Source organism: Cygnus atratus, chromosome 6, assembly GCF_013377495.2.
Source record: "Cygnus atratus isolate AKBS03 ecotype Queensland, Australia chromosome 6, CAtr_DNAZoo_HiC_assembly, whole genome shotgun sequence".
NCBI lineage: Eukaryota > Metazoa > Chordata > Aves > Anseriformes > Anatidae > Cygnus > Cygnus atratus.
Window position 1 is genome coordinate 11,002,126 of NC_066367.1, and position 18,206 is coordinate 11,020,331.

Genomic DNA, 18,206 nt, shown 5'->3' on the forward strand with positions numbered 1-18,206 from the left:
GCCAAGGCGCACACTCTCCTGCCAGCTCTCGGGGCAGGACACGATGCCCACGGCTGTTAAGACTTGGACAGGAACACACCAACCACAAAGGCCTGGGCAAGGCGCTCCCAATCAAGCACTAACAAGCACAGGGGTGGGAACGGTGGCAGGAGCTTCCCTCCAGCCCTACCCAAGATTTTTGGGGGCATCTGGCTCACAACCCCGAGCAGGTCCTACCAGACGCGGGTGGGTGCTACGCAGATCCATGCTCTTACCTCGTCGGGAGCACCACTGCCGGGAAAGAAGTTCCCATCATCATAGCGATGTAGTGAAATATAAAGAACATTAGGGTCATTGTAGAAAGCTTGCTGAGTACCATTCCCGTGGTGTACATCCTTCGGGGACAGAGATTGCATTATATGAGGGAGGTTAGTGCCTTAGTAAAAATGTAGATTAAAGCCATCAACTTGGGATTTGGAGGGGATTTCTTTGGTGTTGAGCTTCATTTGTGGTGCTGATCTAATTGAAACAGTTTATTGCAAATGAGACTAACCTGCTTTGCACAGCTGGCTTCAGGTTACATTTCCCATTTAACACACAAGATAAATGAGAGTAAACACGATTTCAAACATTTACCAAAACACGACTCATTTACTTGGATTGAGAGAACTGGATTCATACCTAGTCTTGAGGGATGTTGGGGGTGGAAAGGCTGTATTAGTTGCCCCAAATTTGCATTTTTAATCAGTCTGTAGGGTGACCAGTGATAGGAAGTGCCCTGCAAAGTTGTCAGGTCTGGCCCAGTGATGTTAAATGACACAAACCCATTGCCCAGACCCTCTACTGCATTGCTATGTGGTGCAGAAACGCAGCCCATAGCAGGATGGGTTTGCAAAACACTCCTGTTTCTGACATGAAAAACAGTCGGTGGGAAGTGAGGAAAAGGATGTCCATCCGGTAAAGCAAAAAGACAAATACATTCGTTTTAACTAGTGGGTCTTGCCCACAGGAGATTTGTTGCAATCTAATCAAAACTCTTGGCTGATACCCAGGAACTCAGATGTCTTCACAGCCACATAAATACATTTTTAAATCAATAAAATGTATCTGCCACATTTTTAAATCTATACATCACCATAGCAAAATCACAAACAAGCTCTTTCTCAATTCCACTGCACTGTCTGCAGAATATTTCACTGTCTTGATCCAATTTAGAGAACACTTCTGACTGCCAGCCCACACGTATGGAGGCTGTGTTGGCCCCGAGGCAGGACATTGAGACCATCCAGATCACCAGTCCAGCCATGCCCGACAGCCCATATCCCTCTCGGCAACCAGTCCTCCCATCTTGAAAAGAAAGCTGGGATGGATCACAGCAGTTAAGGCCAAAACTATCCCTAAAAAAACAAACCATCACAGTTTGCAGTTACCCATCCTTGAGACTGCATTATGGGCTTGTTTTATATTAATTAAAATTTTATTCTGAAAACCATGGACCTTTTAATAGGCATTTCTTTTACTAAAACATTAAAAAAATACCAACCGACCAAATAGATTTTGGGTTACAGACCACAAACAACATTTTTTCACTGACTTACAAAGTCTGGGCTGGCCTCACAAGAAACTCAAAAAAAAAAAAAAATTAAAAATTTCCACCTGCTCTCCTGACGGGTAAGAACCAGTGTTTACTCACCCAGTCCACTATTAGGATTTTGCTAACGTTCAGTCTTTGCTGGAGCAGCTTGGCTGCAATTGCCACAGAGTTAAAATAGCAGAAGCCCCTGCAAGTGATGAGAGGGGGGAGAAAAGAGGAAAATGAGAGGTGTTAAATATAGGTCTCCCTGGTCCCAATGCATCTATCATCTGAGACATAACACAGTAGGAAGAAATTTCTTCTGCTTTCACTCTGCTTTCCTCTCTGGAAGATGCATATGTGCTCTATTAGGAACACAAAACTGCCAGGCGGCAGCAGGTGTCTCGTGATCTCTCAGGAGGTGCTCTCCCAGCCCTGCTGCTACGAGATGCTGCTCGGTGCCAGCTGCCCACAGGCAACCCTCAGACCTCTGGCGCTCAGGTGCGAGAGGTGGGGACTAAAGCGGACAGGCAGAGGACATGGCAGGGAGGAAAAAGAAAGGAGAGTAGGACTGGAGCACTGAGGTGCTATGTGGATTGGCTGGGAGGGAGCAGACGTGCTCGTAGAGGCCTCAGAACACTACGCTGAAGCACCTAGGGCATGAAACTTCAGCACCACATACATGAGTGCAACATGATGTATGCAAAGCCCTAATACCAACCCTGCTGTATTAAGCACATGCAAGATGCCTGACTGCAGCTTGTGCTTCATGAATCCTTCCCGCTCTGCCACCTTCCAGTCAGAGCTGTAATGCCAGGACACAATTATGTTTGCTGTGCTATTAATTGTGTATCCTTGCTTTCCTCACATGGAGTGAGCCATTAGCATTTAGCTTAAAACAATTAACAGGAGTAAATGAAAGCATCAGTGCTTTTCCAAAGCATGGCTGTAATGCTGATTCTTGCTAAAAATTATCCACCCAATACCACAAAGCAAGATTTTGCCCTATTCCGGAGAACTACTGGGAGCTTTGAATGGCATACTGTTTTACGTATCAATAAGCAAGAAATTCTGCAACAGTAAACTAACAAAAATCCTTTCTAATTCAGGCTGTAGGTCACACAACAGGCAAACACTGAAGCGAGGTAATAAAGCCCATACGCATACTTACATGGGTGTGCTTTCTTCTGCATGGTGACCTGGAGGCCGAACAACAGCAAATCCGTTCTACACACAGAAGTAAGAAAAGAAAGAAATGAGACAGGTTGGAAGGTTTACTTCACATGGATGGGTGCAGAGGTCATGGCCAGAAGCACTAATTTTGCTTTGGAATCATGTAGTTGTTCTCGATGGTTTCCTCACAAGAGCATAGCAGTGGATGATGCTCTCCCTTGTTCTGGAGTGGGAAGAAATCCACGTGAAATTTATGGAAACTGGCTGGTACAGCATTTCCTTTCACTCAGGGAAAAAATAAATTCTGCATGAGGTCACTGAACTGGCTGGCCCAGCTGAAGGCAACAAAAAGACTCTTGGATAACACCGGAATAGTGATTTCGCTTGCTGTTCTGGTTTCTTTCTCCCTTTTAATCAGTGCGTAAGAACATTCACCAGGAGTCTGTTGTTCACTTGCTGATATCCTCAAAGATTTTTATGACTGAAGCCAGATGGTGCCATTAAAATGAAACTAACTGGACCTCCTGCACAACACAGCCGTGAGCTGAGCCCTGTTGATCCTGTACACAGCCCACTCCAAAGCAAAACATTTTCATACCAACCTTCAGTTCTCCCGTGGCTACTTTGAAAACAAGCTCAATGACACAGCCCACGGCCAGGCGAGCGGCACCGGATGAGTGGACTTCATTCCAAATTGTGTCGCTGTCGACCTGATCGAGACACAGAGGAACCACTGTTAGAGGCAGTGAGGATGGCCAGGAAACAGAGACTCATGTTTTATAAGGGAGTTCTTCAAACATATCAAATGTGTGAATCTGCAGAACTGATCTCAGCAGCAGTGGGGCTGGGACTGCCGTCACCCAAAGACACGTGCAGAGCAGTGCCGCGGTGGCTGGCTGAGCACGCAAGAACAGTCGTGACACCACTGACGGCTGTCCCAACAAAGGACACTCCAGAGATGATCATTTGCTACAGCTCTGCGATGCTGAAGGGTCAGGGCTGTAACACAGAAGCAAATTCAGCATCTCAAGCAATGTAAACCTGCAGGTGTCTCCCACCAACACTTCTAACACCACCACATCAGCACTTCTCCTCAATTGCTGGAAGAAACCGAACCCAGAGCCAAAAAGAGGTATACAAAATCATTCAACAACCCTAAGAAAAGGACACAATAAGAACACAACACTTAAGAAAAGCCTGCCCAGCCTACGCCCGCCAGCAACTGCTGGGGTAAGGCTCTGCTGACACTGCCTTCCCTGGGGAAGCACAACATCAAGCCTCTCTCATCAAAAATAACAGACCTTCAGCGTCTAGGTGCTGACTACAGACATTCAATTCAACGCTAACTATCTGACAGCACCAGCATCCTCTATAGTTTCCCCCCGAAAATGTGCCAACAGGCCAACGGCAAGGCATTCCTCAGACATTCTCTGTGTCGTTATTCCACAGGATCATGTTCTAATTCAAACAAAAAGTGAGGAGCGTTGGCTTTTACCACATTCATCCCAACAACTGTACAAAGGCAGGATCGGTTTGCAGACACACGATGAAATGCCTGCTCAGTTTTTACTACAATTCAGCTGGAAGCTGCCGAGAGGAGGAGGGGGAAGGACAGCTCCAGGGCCTGCTTCCAGCAGGGGCACCGCTGGGAACGCGGCTCTGGATCTCCTCCCCAGCACCCCGGCCTGTTGGCGCGCCGCGATGAAAGCAAAGCTTGTTTTCTTCTTGCCAGTCACGGCCTTTGCAAAATCCAGACTACTGGGACTGTCCCACGTCAGGATAGCTCTGCTGTACGTTTATCCTATCCATAATAGGATGGATATCCTATCCATCACAGGGTAAATGCAACATTTCTCAATGTGAAAAATCACCAGCTGTTTTTCACATATGACTCTCTGTTGAGCGTATTTATGGAAACAATGGCAAAGGAGAATGAGAGAAACGGATTATTTGTTTTGTCTGGCATCCAATCTGCCTACTAAGCTGCGGGGAGATGCATGTCACCCCGTATGACACTGAGCCACCTCCTTCACGGCTGCGCTAAAGCCAGTGGAAATTGTTCCCGGCCTCTTATCGGGGATGGTTTCTGGCACCATCTGCCCTGAGGACGGTTTTGAAGTCGCAGTAAACTATGAAAGCATTAGGAGAATACAAAAAAAAAACATCTCTGATGTGACGTTGCCAATACGTGCACTGTCACAGACTCTGGGGAGAGCTACTGCATTGATGGAAAAGCCCTACTGGTACCTCTGTGGTGCCAGGGCTCCCCTCAACCCCCATAAATTTGGGCAGTAACATGGGAATAGAAGTACGACAGGGTTCGAGTTATACACAGCACTGCTGGGAGTTGTGAGCTTGCCTGCAGAAGACAGGACTGGTCTGACCATGTCTCTTCAAAAGCCCCTGCCAGGGTGGCAAAAGCAAACCTCTTCTCCTCCCGACCGACCAGCACGCTACTGTAGTGCTCTGTGAGGGTCTGTCTCTGGGCTCCTCATCAGCAGTCCCATGAAAATAGTAAGAGACAAGTCAAGTTACTTTGCAATTAGGATGCCACTGCTGTGTTCCCTTGGGAGATCCAGCATCTGCCTTCTCACATCCTCTCCTCCCATTGTCTGTGAGTGGGAGATACACACAGCTTAAGCAACAGAGAATACTGGCTTTACTTTTACTAAGGAAATGACAGACCTGGTGCCTGTAATATTAATTCTGGCTCCTGGTATCTCAGATAAGGACAAGGTTGGTAGGACTCCGCTGCCTCACTTCTGCAGGGCAAGGGCCACACCATGGTGGCTCCCATGTTTCTTACCCGCAGGCTCCACTCGAGGGAGATACAGCGGCACTGTTTAGTCGGGACCGAGCTAATCTAACCTGTCTGCCTTAGTCTTGAAAGAAAATGATTCAGGACACCAACAGCTGAGAGGTGCTTTCTCTCTCTTTGCCCCATGACAGCAAGTACCAGGCCCCCTCCATGGATGCAGAATTGCAGAGGGCCACGTTTATTCATCGTAAAGGCATCAGAGAAATAAAAACACTGAAAAGCAGAATTCACATGTCCTGTGCACAGCTTTACCTAAGGACCCTCGGATCCCCTCAGATGTCCGTTTGTGCCAGCCTTCCCCATAAACCATGCAAAAGTCACCGGTGTCTGAGCCAAGCACCACTAAATTCAGGCCCTTTGATGCCTGCAGAAACCAGGCTCGCATTGGCAGCGCTTCAAGAACAAGGAGGGCAAGACAGAGCGGTTTTGGAGAGTTATTATTTCTGCAGACAGAAATTAGGTACTTAGAGAAAGTATTCCACCTGTGGTTTAGAAGCCAGTCTCAAGGACTCTGCCATGCTCCCCCGCTCTGCTACCAAGCAGAAGGACTGGATCAAGAGATGTCCCTTCCCACCTGCAACTTCTCCACTGCCCCATCCCACATGCACACATCTCCAAGATAAGGATTTAACACCCAGCCACCTTCCCCAGAACGGATGTCTGGAGACTGCTGGGCCCGAATCCAAGGCAGCACTTCATCATCTGTTTGACTGCAAGTGTTTGAACAGTCCCACTGAAGTCATCAGCGCTCTGCGGCAGAGGGGTGTAGACTCTGCCATGGTGGAAAATGTTATTAATGTGGCCCTGAGCTGGACTGCTCTCCAGCTCTGGAGCTGCTGCTGTTTGGTGCTCGGGCTGCTGTTGACCCCTCCATCATTCCTGAATTCTGAAGTTCATTACAGGGAGACGCTATTTGGCTTTCCCTGCCTGCGAGTCCTTTGATGTAGCTGCCATCACAGGAGTTGTTGCTGGGACAGCACATCAAGCCTTACCATCTGGAAGGACTTTACGGAGAGAGGAAGCATATTTCTTGCCTCTCGTTGATCCAAGAGCATGTATTTCTCTTTTTCTCCCCTGAACCGGAGGATACAACTGCGTCAGAGATACCGAGTCTTCCACATCTGCTGCTGTTGAGTGGATGAGCACACTCATCTCCTTGAGAATAATATTAGAGCCTTGCTTATTCCAACAAAGGAGCTGCTGTTTCTGCTACATGGGCTTTTAGGAGAACTGAGGACTTCCAGAGGTGGGGAGAGTGAATTCAGTTCCTGGGTCCTGCTGCAGACTCCTAAACCTTTGCATGTACACTTATTATAAAATAATGAGGGAAGGTCCGTTTGAGAGAGGCTTTCCTCTTCTAAAAGGAATGTCTAAAATGTTTCTGGGTGAAACCTGAAAGAACTTGTCCTTCCTCTAAACGTGAAGTCTTTATTAAAATACACGATGAGGCTCCTACTTGTGCTGTGTACTGAACTATATGCTGACAGGCAGCCATTTGAAAATGAAATGAGGATGGTCTTAAAAAAAAAGTTTCAATATTTTAATCTTTTCTTTAGCCGAAGAGCTATGCAGATAAATTAAACACAGGGACAGGCAGAGACAAGTGACTCTATAAAGTGAAGGGGAACAAAGGAGTTCTACTCTCCTCTCATCACAGCTCATCATCACACTTCGGCGACAGCAGCACACACCAGTTGTACGGCCGGTGAGCTGTCTGTACCTAACTACATCTCCTTAAGCACTGACTAAAACGCTCACCTATTTTTTCCTTCTAAGACCTGCTAGGAAGTATCTTCTCATTTACATTCCATGGAAGTCACTTTTGTTGTCTGTGCTTTGCTGTATGCTCACACAGGCAAAGATTTTTTACAGTCTAATCAGGACGTTACAATCAAAAATAAAAGAATAGATTCTGGAAGAGATCAAAACCATTAAGAATCACTAGATTTTTTTTTCTAAGAATGAGCACAGAAAAAAAAGAAAATATTATATGTGAAAACAACAAAAAAAAAGAATTAAAAATACTAGCTATCAAAATCAAGTCTTTGAGTGTTTTGAAGTATTTGGATGCAAGTGTGCTGGAAATATTTTGTGGATTCTCAATGCTCAAACTCATTTCTCTAAAATCTTCTTCTAATTATCCTGGATTACGTAACACTCTGGTGCATGTAAATCACAGATTAAAAAAAGTATGTGTGCTGCAGAGAAGTGAAGGTAATGTTGCTAAGTAAAAATAGTGCATACTGTACTTGCAGATGTTGCTAAAGATCAGTGGGAATAAATTACAGTTGTTTAAATCAGAGCTCACATCTGTTGATATAAGTGCTTCTGTGCTTTCTTCCTTTTCTGCTGCGATCAGGATGTGTGCAGGTGGGAGGAGGTTTGCTAGCGTCAGCTACGATGAATTGAAGGCTCCTTGTATAAAACAAACCAATGAGGAAAAAAAAAACCAAGACTTTCCAACCACTGGGGAACAAATATCCCTTTTTCTCACTGATTTTGAGACATTGTGACCTCGTTTTTAAAGAGATTGAAAGGTGTTATGTGATGAACTGATTTTCTCTAAGCTTTTTCCTGCTCTTTCAAACTTCTGTTGTGACACTAGAATACACACTAGTATAAAGAACTCATGGAAATTCAAACGATCCCTGATCATTTAAAACAGAACAGGAAGATCTACCAGCTCTTCATGGGCTTCCCCCCACCAAATTGTTCTACATCGCCTTTCAGGCCCATTTATTCTTTTAGCCTACATGGTAACTCCTATGGGAGAGAGTTGTGTTGTTTGTGTACAGAAAAAGGACTTGACTTCAAGCTTTCCATCCCATAAAATCATTTGACGTCCTCAGCCCAGCAATCATTCAGCTTTCACCTGCTCCAGTCCAGGTCTCCTTCCTGCCCACCAGCATTATTTTGCATCCAGCAACATTGAATTTCGTGTACTACTTCGCTATTTAGTCTCTTGTTATCATGACACCAACGGTATCTCTCTGCAAATACCTTTCGTCTTGATGACCCTGAATAAATCTCATACCATCAGCAAAGTACATTTGCTTACAGCCCATCCCAGCTTTGCAGCATTTCAGTGAATACACAGGCCTGTGGGGGGCTGTAATTCCCACCACCGTTTCCCATCTTCTGACCATTGATGCATCCAAAAGAGGACTGGTCCCAACTCATTCTACAGTAGCCAGATTTTTGAAAACCTTTCTTTTTCCTTATGGCATCATGTTTGCCCTGTAGCAAGCATTTGCCAGACCAGCATTGAGTTCCCTGAGTAAAACCCTCCTTACAAAGCCGTCGGACAACTGGAAAGCTGCCTGGTGTCTTGGTGAGCTGAACGCAAAGACCCATGACTTATCCACAAGTCTGTACTTATCATTAAGTGACAAAGTCAGAGAAAACTAAACTTCTGCTGAGAAAAATCCCCACTTTTTCAAATCTGGGCTACAAAACATCATCTCTACATAGCCCAGCAGATGTGCCACAGGCACTTGGATCACCTCGGGCACCTCATGTTCCTACCAGTGAAACCAGTACAAAGTGAGTGGAGCCCACACAAACTTCTAACACTACCAGGGCTGCCTCTCCTCAATCTTCTAACTCGAAAGTCAGAGATAAAACAAAGACAGATGACCGCTCAGCAACAAGTAATGCTCTGCCATCCTGGTGATCTAGTGCAAGGGAGAGTGTAAACACAACTCTAATGTTCCTCATCCGTCAAAAGAGCTCTACAGACACCTTGCAGCCTACGTGATGGCCAGCCAAACAACAGCAGAACCCTTAAGCTCTCTTGCTAGAACAATTTAAAATAATTTAATTATACCATAATAAGCACTCAATCTCCCAGCAGTCTTCACATACTGAAACTCCTCAGACTTAAATTACACTTCCTCTCTCACTGAAATTCTTCATAACTGATGTTTTACCCAAGGCCCTCATGTTTTAAAACCTTTTTTTTTCTGATTTCTTCAAAAAATATTGTATGCATCTGAAAAATGCCTTGTCATCCCCTTTGGTGGAGAAAATAATTTGGTTTTCATCTGCTACTGAAAGGCGTGCTCTGTGGCCCCAGCTAAAATCCCACTATAGGGCTTCTTCCAGCTTTTTCCCATAGCAAATCAAATCAAGAGCAACTTGTCTCACAGAACTGGCATGCTAACAAAGACTACAGCTTTCCCTGTAGTTCTTCAATAAACACAGAACGCTGCAAAACAGCTTTCTTGACAAATCTCACACTTCGAAAGACAGTAGAAAACAGGCTTGAAAGGACTACGCTTAAAACCACCCAGAGCACACACATGTGTGTAACGCTTGATATGCTATAGCCTATCATTCTGTACCATGGCCTCATTTTCCCTACAAATATATGGCTGCAGTGTACATACTAATTATAAATGCATCCCAAAAGCAGTGACAAATATGTTTTCCTGCATCAGACATGACAGCAGAAGCACACGAATAGCTGGCACTGTATTCCAACGGAACTGGGGAACAAAAACCAAGGAAAACAACCACAAACCATTTTTATGAAAAATTTGACTAACATATTGTTGATTCTAATAAATTACTACTTTTAAAAAGCTTTGCTGATAAAACATGAAAATATTTGCTGGGATTACTACAGCACTGCAGAAATGTTGGCAAATGTTTTATTTCATATTTAAGGGTCTGTGGAGACAACTGAGCAGCAACTTAACTGCACTCGCTATCTTTATTACGAGCGTATCAGTAATACCAGCACTGTGGCGTTTCCTGCCCTGATTTAGGATTTAATGCAAGACTTCTGGGACTGCACTCGGCTCAGGCACTGTCTCTACTTGTTACCATTCAGTCTTCATTTGCAAATGATAATTTTTGCTTTGAATGGCATGCCTGACTGCAGGGCAGAGTAAATCCAAACCTTTTAAACTCTAGCCAAAAATTTGCCATGAATTAGGAGACTGCAGCATATTTACAATACAAAATAAAATATCGCTACGAGTGCTCAGTGGTGGCGGTATGAATAAACGCCGATTATTCTTTTTTTGACGGGATAATTTTCAAAGCAGCGATTTTGCAAAGACTCAGGAAGAAAACAATTTTGTTTCATTTCCATAACAGAATCCAGACCTCTAGATTCAACCTCACGAGCTACAATTATGCATAAGAACTACCACTGTGAATTTTCAAACACAATGCCTTTTATTGTCTCTTCTCATTCTTTTCCCTTCCTGTTCTCCAAGTTTCTGTAGTGTCACCCTACATAGAAAATTTGGAGCAGAAAAATCTGACTTGAAAGGAAAACTTTCAAGTTTTCAGGCTTAAAAATAAATAAATAAGTAAAAAACAAACCACAACAAACAAACAAAAAATGCAACCCAAACCTTCAACACAAGGTATTTGAATGGTATTTGTTTTTGTAGCCTCATGGGAACAAACAAAAAAGCTTTTTCTACTATATGAAATCTTGACAGATGAAAACTAATGTTGGGCTTTTTCATGATGGACGGACAGATATTTTAGTCACCTCTTTCAGAATTCAGGCGTGACTGTCCTAGAGCTCAAGAAATGAAAAATGTCAAATACCAAAGACTGCAGTTCCCTCACGCTGTGTAACCCGCAAGACTTTTCATTCTAGGACAATAATAGAGCCCAGACACAAATACAATAACTTACTATTTACAGGAACTTCCCAAAAATTGTCCTTCGGTATCACTATTTTATTAATATATTTTCCACCTGCACTAAGAGGCATGCAGGCAGCTCTGAAGTGCAAATACTGAAGATGAAGCACCTACACAGCACAAGCAGCATGAAAAGCACATCTTGCTTTCTGTGTAGTTGCAGTGCATTTTTGGATTCAAGGCTGCTTTAAAATTCAGTAACCTCTCGTCCATTAAACATCACTGCCTGAAATGAGGTTTCTTGTCCCAAAAGCCAGAGACGAAACATGCCTATGAATGTCCCACCCGCTTCAGTGCTCCAAAATAGCTTAAAATCTTCATGCTGCTTTTGAAGAAAGGCACGTGAGGCTGTCACTGCTACCCCGCACCCCAGGCAGACCCTGTTTATGGATAACATCTGGTTGTAATTACCTACTTGATGGAATGCAAAGCAACAATTTTTGTTACCGATGGGACTCAGAGAACAAACAGGACATTATTTACACATTAAAGAGAGTACTCACCCCAACACCACCACAAGGAAGCCTGACAAACATCGACGTTAGAGAACCTGCAGAAAAAAAAAAAAAAAAGGTATCCACTAAGTCAAAAAGTCAAAGTTTACCAGATTTTGGCCCAATTTTATGGCAATGATGAAAACTTTCTTAACACAGTAACAGACCGTGGTTTTCTAGCAATTTTCAGAAAACACAGTCAATACTGTTATATTACAATGCAGAGATAAACAATATACGCACTTGGATGTGTTCAAAAGCCTCTCCAACATAAAAGCCTTCCATAAATCACTTATTTTTATGCAAGCGTTCTGTGCTGTCCTACATTTCAGGCAATCATGCTGACTATAAATGATTGAGACGCTATCAACAACTGCTCAGCATGTCTGAGATGAATATTTTAACTGCTTTCAACTGAAAGCGGATGGGAAATCATAAAAACACCCTAATTATCAGTCATCTGCACAGACGCTAGAAGACTTTGGAGCACACTAGCTTCATAAAAGACGAAGACAAAAAATAAACCGGTGGCAAGCAAACAGAACGTGTTTTGACTGAAAGAGCAAAACCAACATTAAGAATTTGGGAAAAATGGAGAGAAACATCTGTAAGACCAATTTTGCTACTGTAAGGACTGTAACATAACTTCCTCAGCTTGTACATCAGCAATATTATTACCCATTCAAAATTCTGCAGGTTTATAAACCGCACAGTTTATAAAAGAATGTGTTCTCTCATATGCACCACTACTCCCCTATATGCATGTCTTGTACATGTGTCTATGCACAACAAGCGAATGGGGAGAAGGAAATACACGCATGCAGGCACTGTAAAGATCTGCGGTACATTGCCTGAGATTCAATTGCTTGATATCTATTTAAATCCAATGAAAGCTAACAGTTAAATAAACTATTTTTTGTTTGTTTGTTTGTTTGTTTTTCAACCAAACCAGGTTCCTGCTCTGGTCATGTCTGTACTGAAAGTACAAATTCCCTCCGGTGCTAACAACCATCTTTGCAGAGCGTGAATTAGCCATGATGTGACACACGTTACCGAGGACCATGCTGGTGTCAAATGCATAGCAGACATACGTTACCCCTTTGACTGAAAGCGGAGTTAATGCATCTGTATTATTAATCTGAGCACACAGTGAGATTCACTCTGTGATTAGATCCACATGAAAACTCTTAGATCATCCTGCCTTAGACCTCCTGTCACATCTTTCACTGCTAATCCACCTATTATTTCAATATTTATCTTCTTGACAACAATTTATGATTGCAATCCACAAATTAAAAGCAGCCTCATTTGCCTGCATTTAAACTTGTTCAGCTGGTTCCAAAGCTTCTCACTGTCAAATGAGAGATTCATATTCTTCGTCTTGAGACTTTCAAGGGCCTTAGCAACATTTCAAGGGGTAAAGTTATGCAACCTGCCTTGAAAGCCACCACGTTTGAGCTCTCCTCATAAAACACAGCAAAGCAGATCTCTGCAATGCTCAAGCTCCTCTGGGGAAGGTAACTTCAACATCAGCAGTGGACGTCCACAACAGCAAGGCAGCTCTCCCGTGCTGGTGAAGGAGGGAGTTTGTTGAGAAAGGAGTAAGGCTCAGAAGTAACAGACTACGGGACAACTGCAGAAGAAGTAATCAGCAGAGCCATGGTATCCAAATGCATTGAGATCTGCTCACAGTTCTGAAAAATCTGAGCTATTTACCCCCTTCCCACATTCACTTAAAGAACTGTCAGATGAAGCAACATCCCTGTCATCATTTGCAGAAGCTTAAAAAAAAATCCTAGTTTTCATCTTTCAGCTTTACAAGTTCTTCCTTTTAGGCTGAGATTTCTCATGCTTTTTCTTGCTCACAGACATATCAAAGGCAAAGAGTTTACACGGAGCCAGTTATCCTATTGCAGTCGTACACATGTCAAGACACTCGGGTCTAACCAACTTGTATTTGCATATGTGAGCCTCATGCAAAGCTTTGGTCTCAGACTTCAAACCTGCCATACATTTAGCCCACAAATATATTTAAAAGAACCCCACAAAGCTGTTTTGTAAATATAAAAGCCTTTTAAACTTTCAACAAGAGAGAATAGCTGAAGAAGGGGCTGCTTACAGGCTTGTTCACCTCTATGCACAAACAAATATGCACACCGAGGCTTTTCAGGGAGGCTTTCCCAACACATCAGAGGCTGTTATCCTCACTCAAATCCAGCACTATGGAAGCCATCAAGCTAAGAAACTGTTGCTTTTTTGGGACAGCATTGCCCTTCCCGCCCTGTTCCCAAAGGAGAGCTTCTACCTGGATACTACACAAATGTCCTCTCCAGGCTCACTCCTCTTGCCATCTCAGCTCTCTGCGCTGTCCCTCTGAATTCTGGGTGTTGAGCTGTCACCTCGAGTTCTCCCGCCTGGCAGGATAACTGGCAGCCATGCTGAGAGGCAAAGATGTTTGCCTTTGCCCTGAGCTTGGCACGAGTGTCAGTGCCAGCTGTGGCCAGGCAGAGCTCCGCAGCAGTGGCCCTGTGTGATGGGGGTGCCTGCGGGAAGAGCCAGACCAGCTGGACAAAGATGCTCATAGAAGCTGGTCGGGAGTCCGACTCCTAACAGCTCGAGGCTAAAAAGTGCCACGTGGGTTTAGGAAACAAGCTCTCAACTCAGCTAAGCGCTACCAGAAATCCCTTCCTACTGCTGACACCTGGGGCTTGACTTCCTGCCTACACCTGCAGCCTTAAATAGTGGAGAAAAAAAAAAAAAAAAAGCTGCTGGGCAGAGTTTTGGGTCATGGCTAGAGCCCCAGCGTTAACCCCAGCCAAGCTCTGGTCTAACACATATAGGTTAGTCTTAGATCTGATTGATCAGGAATACTGCCCCTTGACAACGTGAACTTCTTTGCAAATTACACCAAAATATGCAACGCTTTGTACTGGAATACTCTCAGGTACTGCAATTATTTTTTTTTCACTAGAGGCATAAACTTAATCTCTAAAGACATTTTAAAATGAATGATTGAAAGACACGTGGGGGCACAGAAAACCTACAGAAGTCATCAAAGGTAGAGCAAGAGTTTCTTTTCCCCCAGGTTCTCTAAACAGGTTTGTTTCAGCAAAACTTGGGAATCTCAAAATCCCGTGCTAAACAAGCAATCTGTTTTCTCGCCCAAATACACCTGTGGAACTATTGATGCAGATTGTGCCAAGACTTCAAAGGGAACAGCAAAATATTTCAAGAGGATCTGACACTGGAATGAGCGGGAAACACTCAGTGTTACCACAGCCCACCCTACCAGCGCATCTGGCAAGGGGCATCAAATGCCTGACTATCAATTGCCCCTAAAGAAGCGGGGTTAGGACGGCCCAGAGCCCCCAGTCCCATGCAGGCGATGACCACTGTCAGAGGCAGGGTACAAACCCCACCTGATCCTGGCTGGTGAAGCCACCAGCTCAGGTGCTAGAGGACTGCCCACCTCCCACCACAGGGAATCTGATCCAGAGTAGATGGCTGGGGGACAAATCCTCATTTTCAGCGCCATACTTCAAGAACTTGCAGTGAAATCAGTCAGTGTGAAGGTGGTGCAACTGCAAAGGAGGAGCCCTCTCAGATTTACTGGGGAAGATTTACACCCTGTTTCTTTGGACTGGTGGATACAACTTAACTCAAGGCGAGAGTTTTACACTACCAAGGATATGACATCGTAAATTTTTAAAACTGTACATACTAATTGCACCATCATTCAGCCAGAGACGTCTACTTTTCATTTCTCTGGGTTTTAAAGAGGTGGTAACTTAGCTAAAAATATAGTGCTAATTATATGTTTGAACAACTGGCTAATAGCTTTCCTCTTCGAGGTTCTCATGTACATACTTAATATGTTGCAAAAATCTTTCCAGCTCTTTTGCCACAACCATTGCAATATGCAGACCATCAAGTTAATCCTCTTTTTATATGGTTCAAAGTAAAGGTAATCCCCAAAATAAACTTTCTAAACTTCTAGAACTCTCTTTTTACTGATGCCCACAAGAGAACTTCCCCAACTGCTCCTCTAGCCTATCACCTACTGCTGCAAAAAGGAAAAAATAAAGGGAGAAGTCATCTCCATGACAGGAAGGTGCTAAAATTAATGTGATACGGTTATCTGGTTTCTATGGGTGGAGTTGGTTATCTGAACAACCATCCCCTAGATACTCTGCAAGGAAAAAGTCGATATTTTACAGCAGATGCAGTCCTGTTTTAGGGAAGATCCAGTCCCCAGTGAAAGGGATAAACAATCTTGTTCGAAATTAAACAAAATGTAGGACTATCTAAGAGGCCCCTGCATCTTTCTTGTGGATTATCCATACAAATCTGACAGCTATTTGTTGATGTTTATGCAGCTGGTTGGTGCTGGAGATCTAGGTCCTTAGCAGGGTGTTCCAGTTCCTACCAAGCAAAGAAGAACTTTCTAACATGCAGAGCAGAGTGTCCAAGGATACAATAGACTCTAAATTATCTTTCCTCCTCAGAGAAGGTTATTTTAGATTTTGAAGACATCAGTGCAAGGAAGTTGTAGCTATTTAAAAGGTTCAGAGATCACCTGAAGAACAGGAGATGTATCTTGCACTACCCATGTCAATGCTGAAAGTAGCAGAGGGAAGAATTGTCTTGGGAAATGCCTATAACTGAGGCTGGCAGGACCCCCACATGCCCACCTTTCACACCACCAACGCTAAATGATTGCCAGTCGGGGCTGTGGACAGTAGCCTGAATGTTTGAGGTCAGGAAGGGGAGCCCTCCCCACAGCCAACGATACCTAGAAGTTTCTTGCTGTCCAGTTTCTGTCTGTTCAGAGGGTTTGTGCCGTACAGCAGCGTATGGGCTTCCGAGTGAACTGTCTGCAGCTCTTCTAGAGTTGCTTTTCTTCCACGAATACACTGAAAGAGGAAAGAAAAGGGGTGATGAAATCCCTGATTAAATGCTCAACTCATTACTGAACTTTTTTCTTTTTTTTCTCCTTTAACTTAGCAAGTCATAAAGACAGCAAGTAATAAATCTAATCTGGTTCTCACTTGAAAAAATCTTTTGTAAAGGAGATTTTGGTTTAATCCCTTATTCAAAATACTACCGTGAGATAAGAAGTCATATTTGATTTTTTTTTTTATGTTTGTTTTAAAAATATTTACCATAGCATTTGATAAACTACAGAGGGATTGCTCAACTACCGATTAGTCAGTATTTCAGCTATTAACCATTAGGGAGTGATTTACTGATGAAAATGTGGCCCAAAAATCCTGCCCCCCATCTCCACTGCAATTATTAAGATAACCTGAAAAATTCTCCCCAAAACACCAGTTTCCAAACACAACCTTAAATCAATTAAGGGTAAACTACAGATTTTTTGTTCTGAAATTGATCTTGGAAATCCTACAAGATTAAATTTATTATGAATTGTTTTCTTATACCGTGATGCATCTTGAGCTGGAAATACCATAGCATATATGCTCATCCCTGCTTTTGTTGGTGGTTGAACCCAAGAAGGGAAGGTGCACACTGAAGTCTTCACTGTAGATGATGGAAAAACTTTTACTCATGTCAGCAGGACTCAACTTCACTTTAAATTTTACAAAGTGGAAGTCTTTTCCCCTCTTTCCATAGGGCTCCAGCATGCTTTGGGGGCTTATCTTTTGTTGCCATCACCCAATTGTGATGCAAAATGTGTTTTTAAGAGCAAAGTGCAGTTCGGAGATGCTAGATCCCGTGCAGTATGAGGTGGTCTCTCACATAGCAGCAAGGCAAGCACATGGTGCCTGAGGGATAGCAGGTATTCCAGATGGGGCAACTGACTCCTGACAGTGGAAAATGCACCTCACCTTCTTAACTGGGAGCTTGTGAGTGCCCCCAGAATGTTGGCAGGGGGGATACACGGTGAGCTGACAAGTGCTGAGGTTTGGGGTAAGTCAAGAGGTGGCCATCTGAGAGTGGGGAAGGAGTTACTCAAAAATGAGGGCTGCTTTGCGTCTGAAACTCGCGTGCACTCCCACCCCACCACCAGAACTGTATTTTACAGGGCTTAGAATTACTTAGTGATTTTTTTGTTGTTGTGATTTGGTCTAAAACATTTTAAAAGGAGTTGTTATTTGGAGTGGTGGTTTATTTCCTACAGAAGAAACGACATGATTATTCCTCTCCGCTACAGCGTAACATAAGTAGTTGACAATAAGCATGCTGGAAGCTCTGAGAGCCCCTTGTGGAGATCACACAAGCCCCAACGACGAGTGTCACTGTGCTGGATGGTGCAAGGCCAGCATGTTCCTTGTCACATAGCGGGCACTGCACAACCCTCACCGTGGCTCAATCAAAAGCATGCCAATTGCTTTTTTAGGACTTCCACATTCCTGTGGAAGCAGTTTCCAACGAAATCCAAAAAGTGGATAGCTTAAGGAAAAAGAAAAAAAACCAACACCCACATTCCTAAGAAGAACAGACTTTCAAATGGAAAACTTGTTCTAAAGCTAAGGTCAAAG

At 43.7% G+C, this 18,206-nt stretch overlaps 1 protein-coding gene across 16 annotated transcripts in view; it reads right to left on the reverse strand.

Annotated features, from left to right (window-relative positions):
• LOC118258970 (histone deacetylase 4) overlaps window positions 1–18,206 on the reverse strand; it is a 251,621-nt gene that overhangs the window by 24,163 nt on the left and 209,252 nt on the right. For all 16 annotated transcript variants that reach the window (XM_035568171.2, XM_035568120.2, XM_035568146.2 and 13 more), the window contains 6 exons: window positions 16,496–16,616; window positions 11,713–11,759; window positions 3,328–3,435; window positions 2,724–2,779; window positions 1,673–1,760; window positions 255–374 (listed from right to left, as the gene is read on the reverse strand). In XM_035568171.2, coding sequence (XP_035424064.1) covers window positions 255–374; window positions 1,673–1,760; window positions 2,724–2,779; window positions 3,328–3,435; window positions 11,713–11,759; window positions 16,496–16,616 — 540 coding nt within the window. The remainder of the gene's footprint in view (window positions 1–254; window positions 375–1,672; window positions 1,761–2,723; window positions 2,780–3,327; window positions 3,436–11,712; window positions 11,760–16,495; window positions 16,617–18,206) is intronic.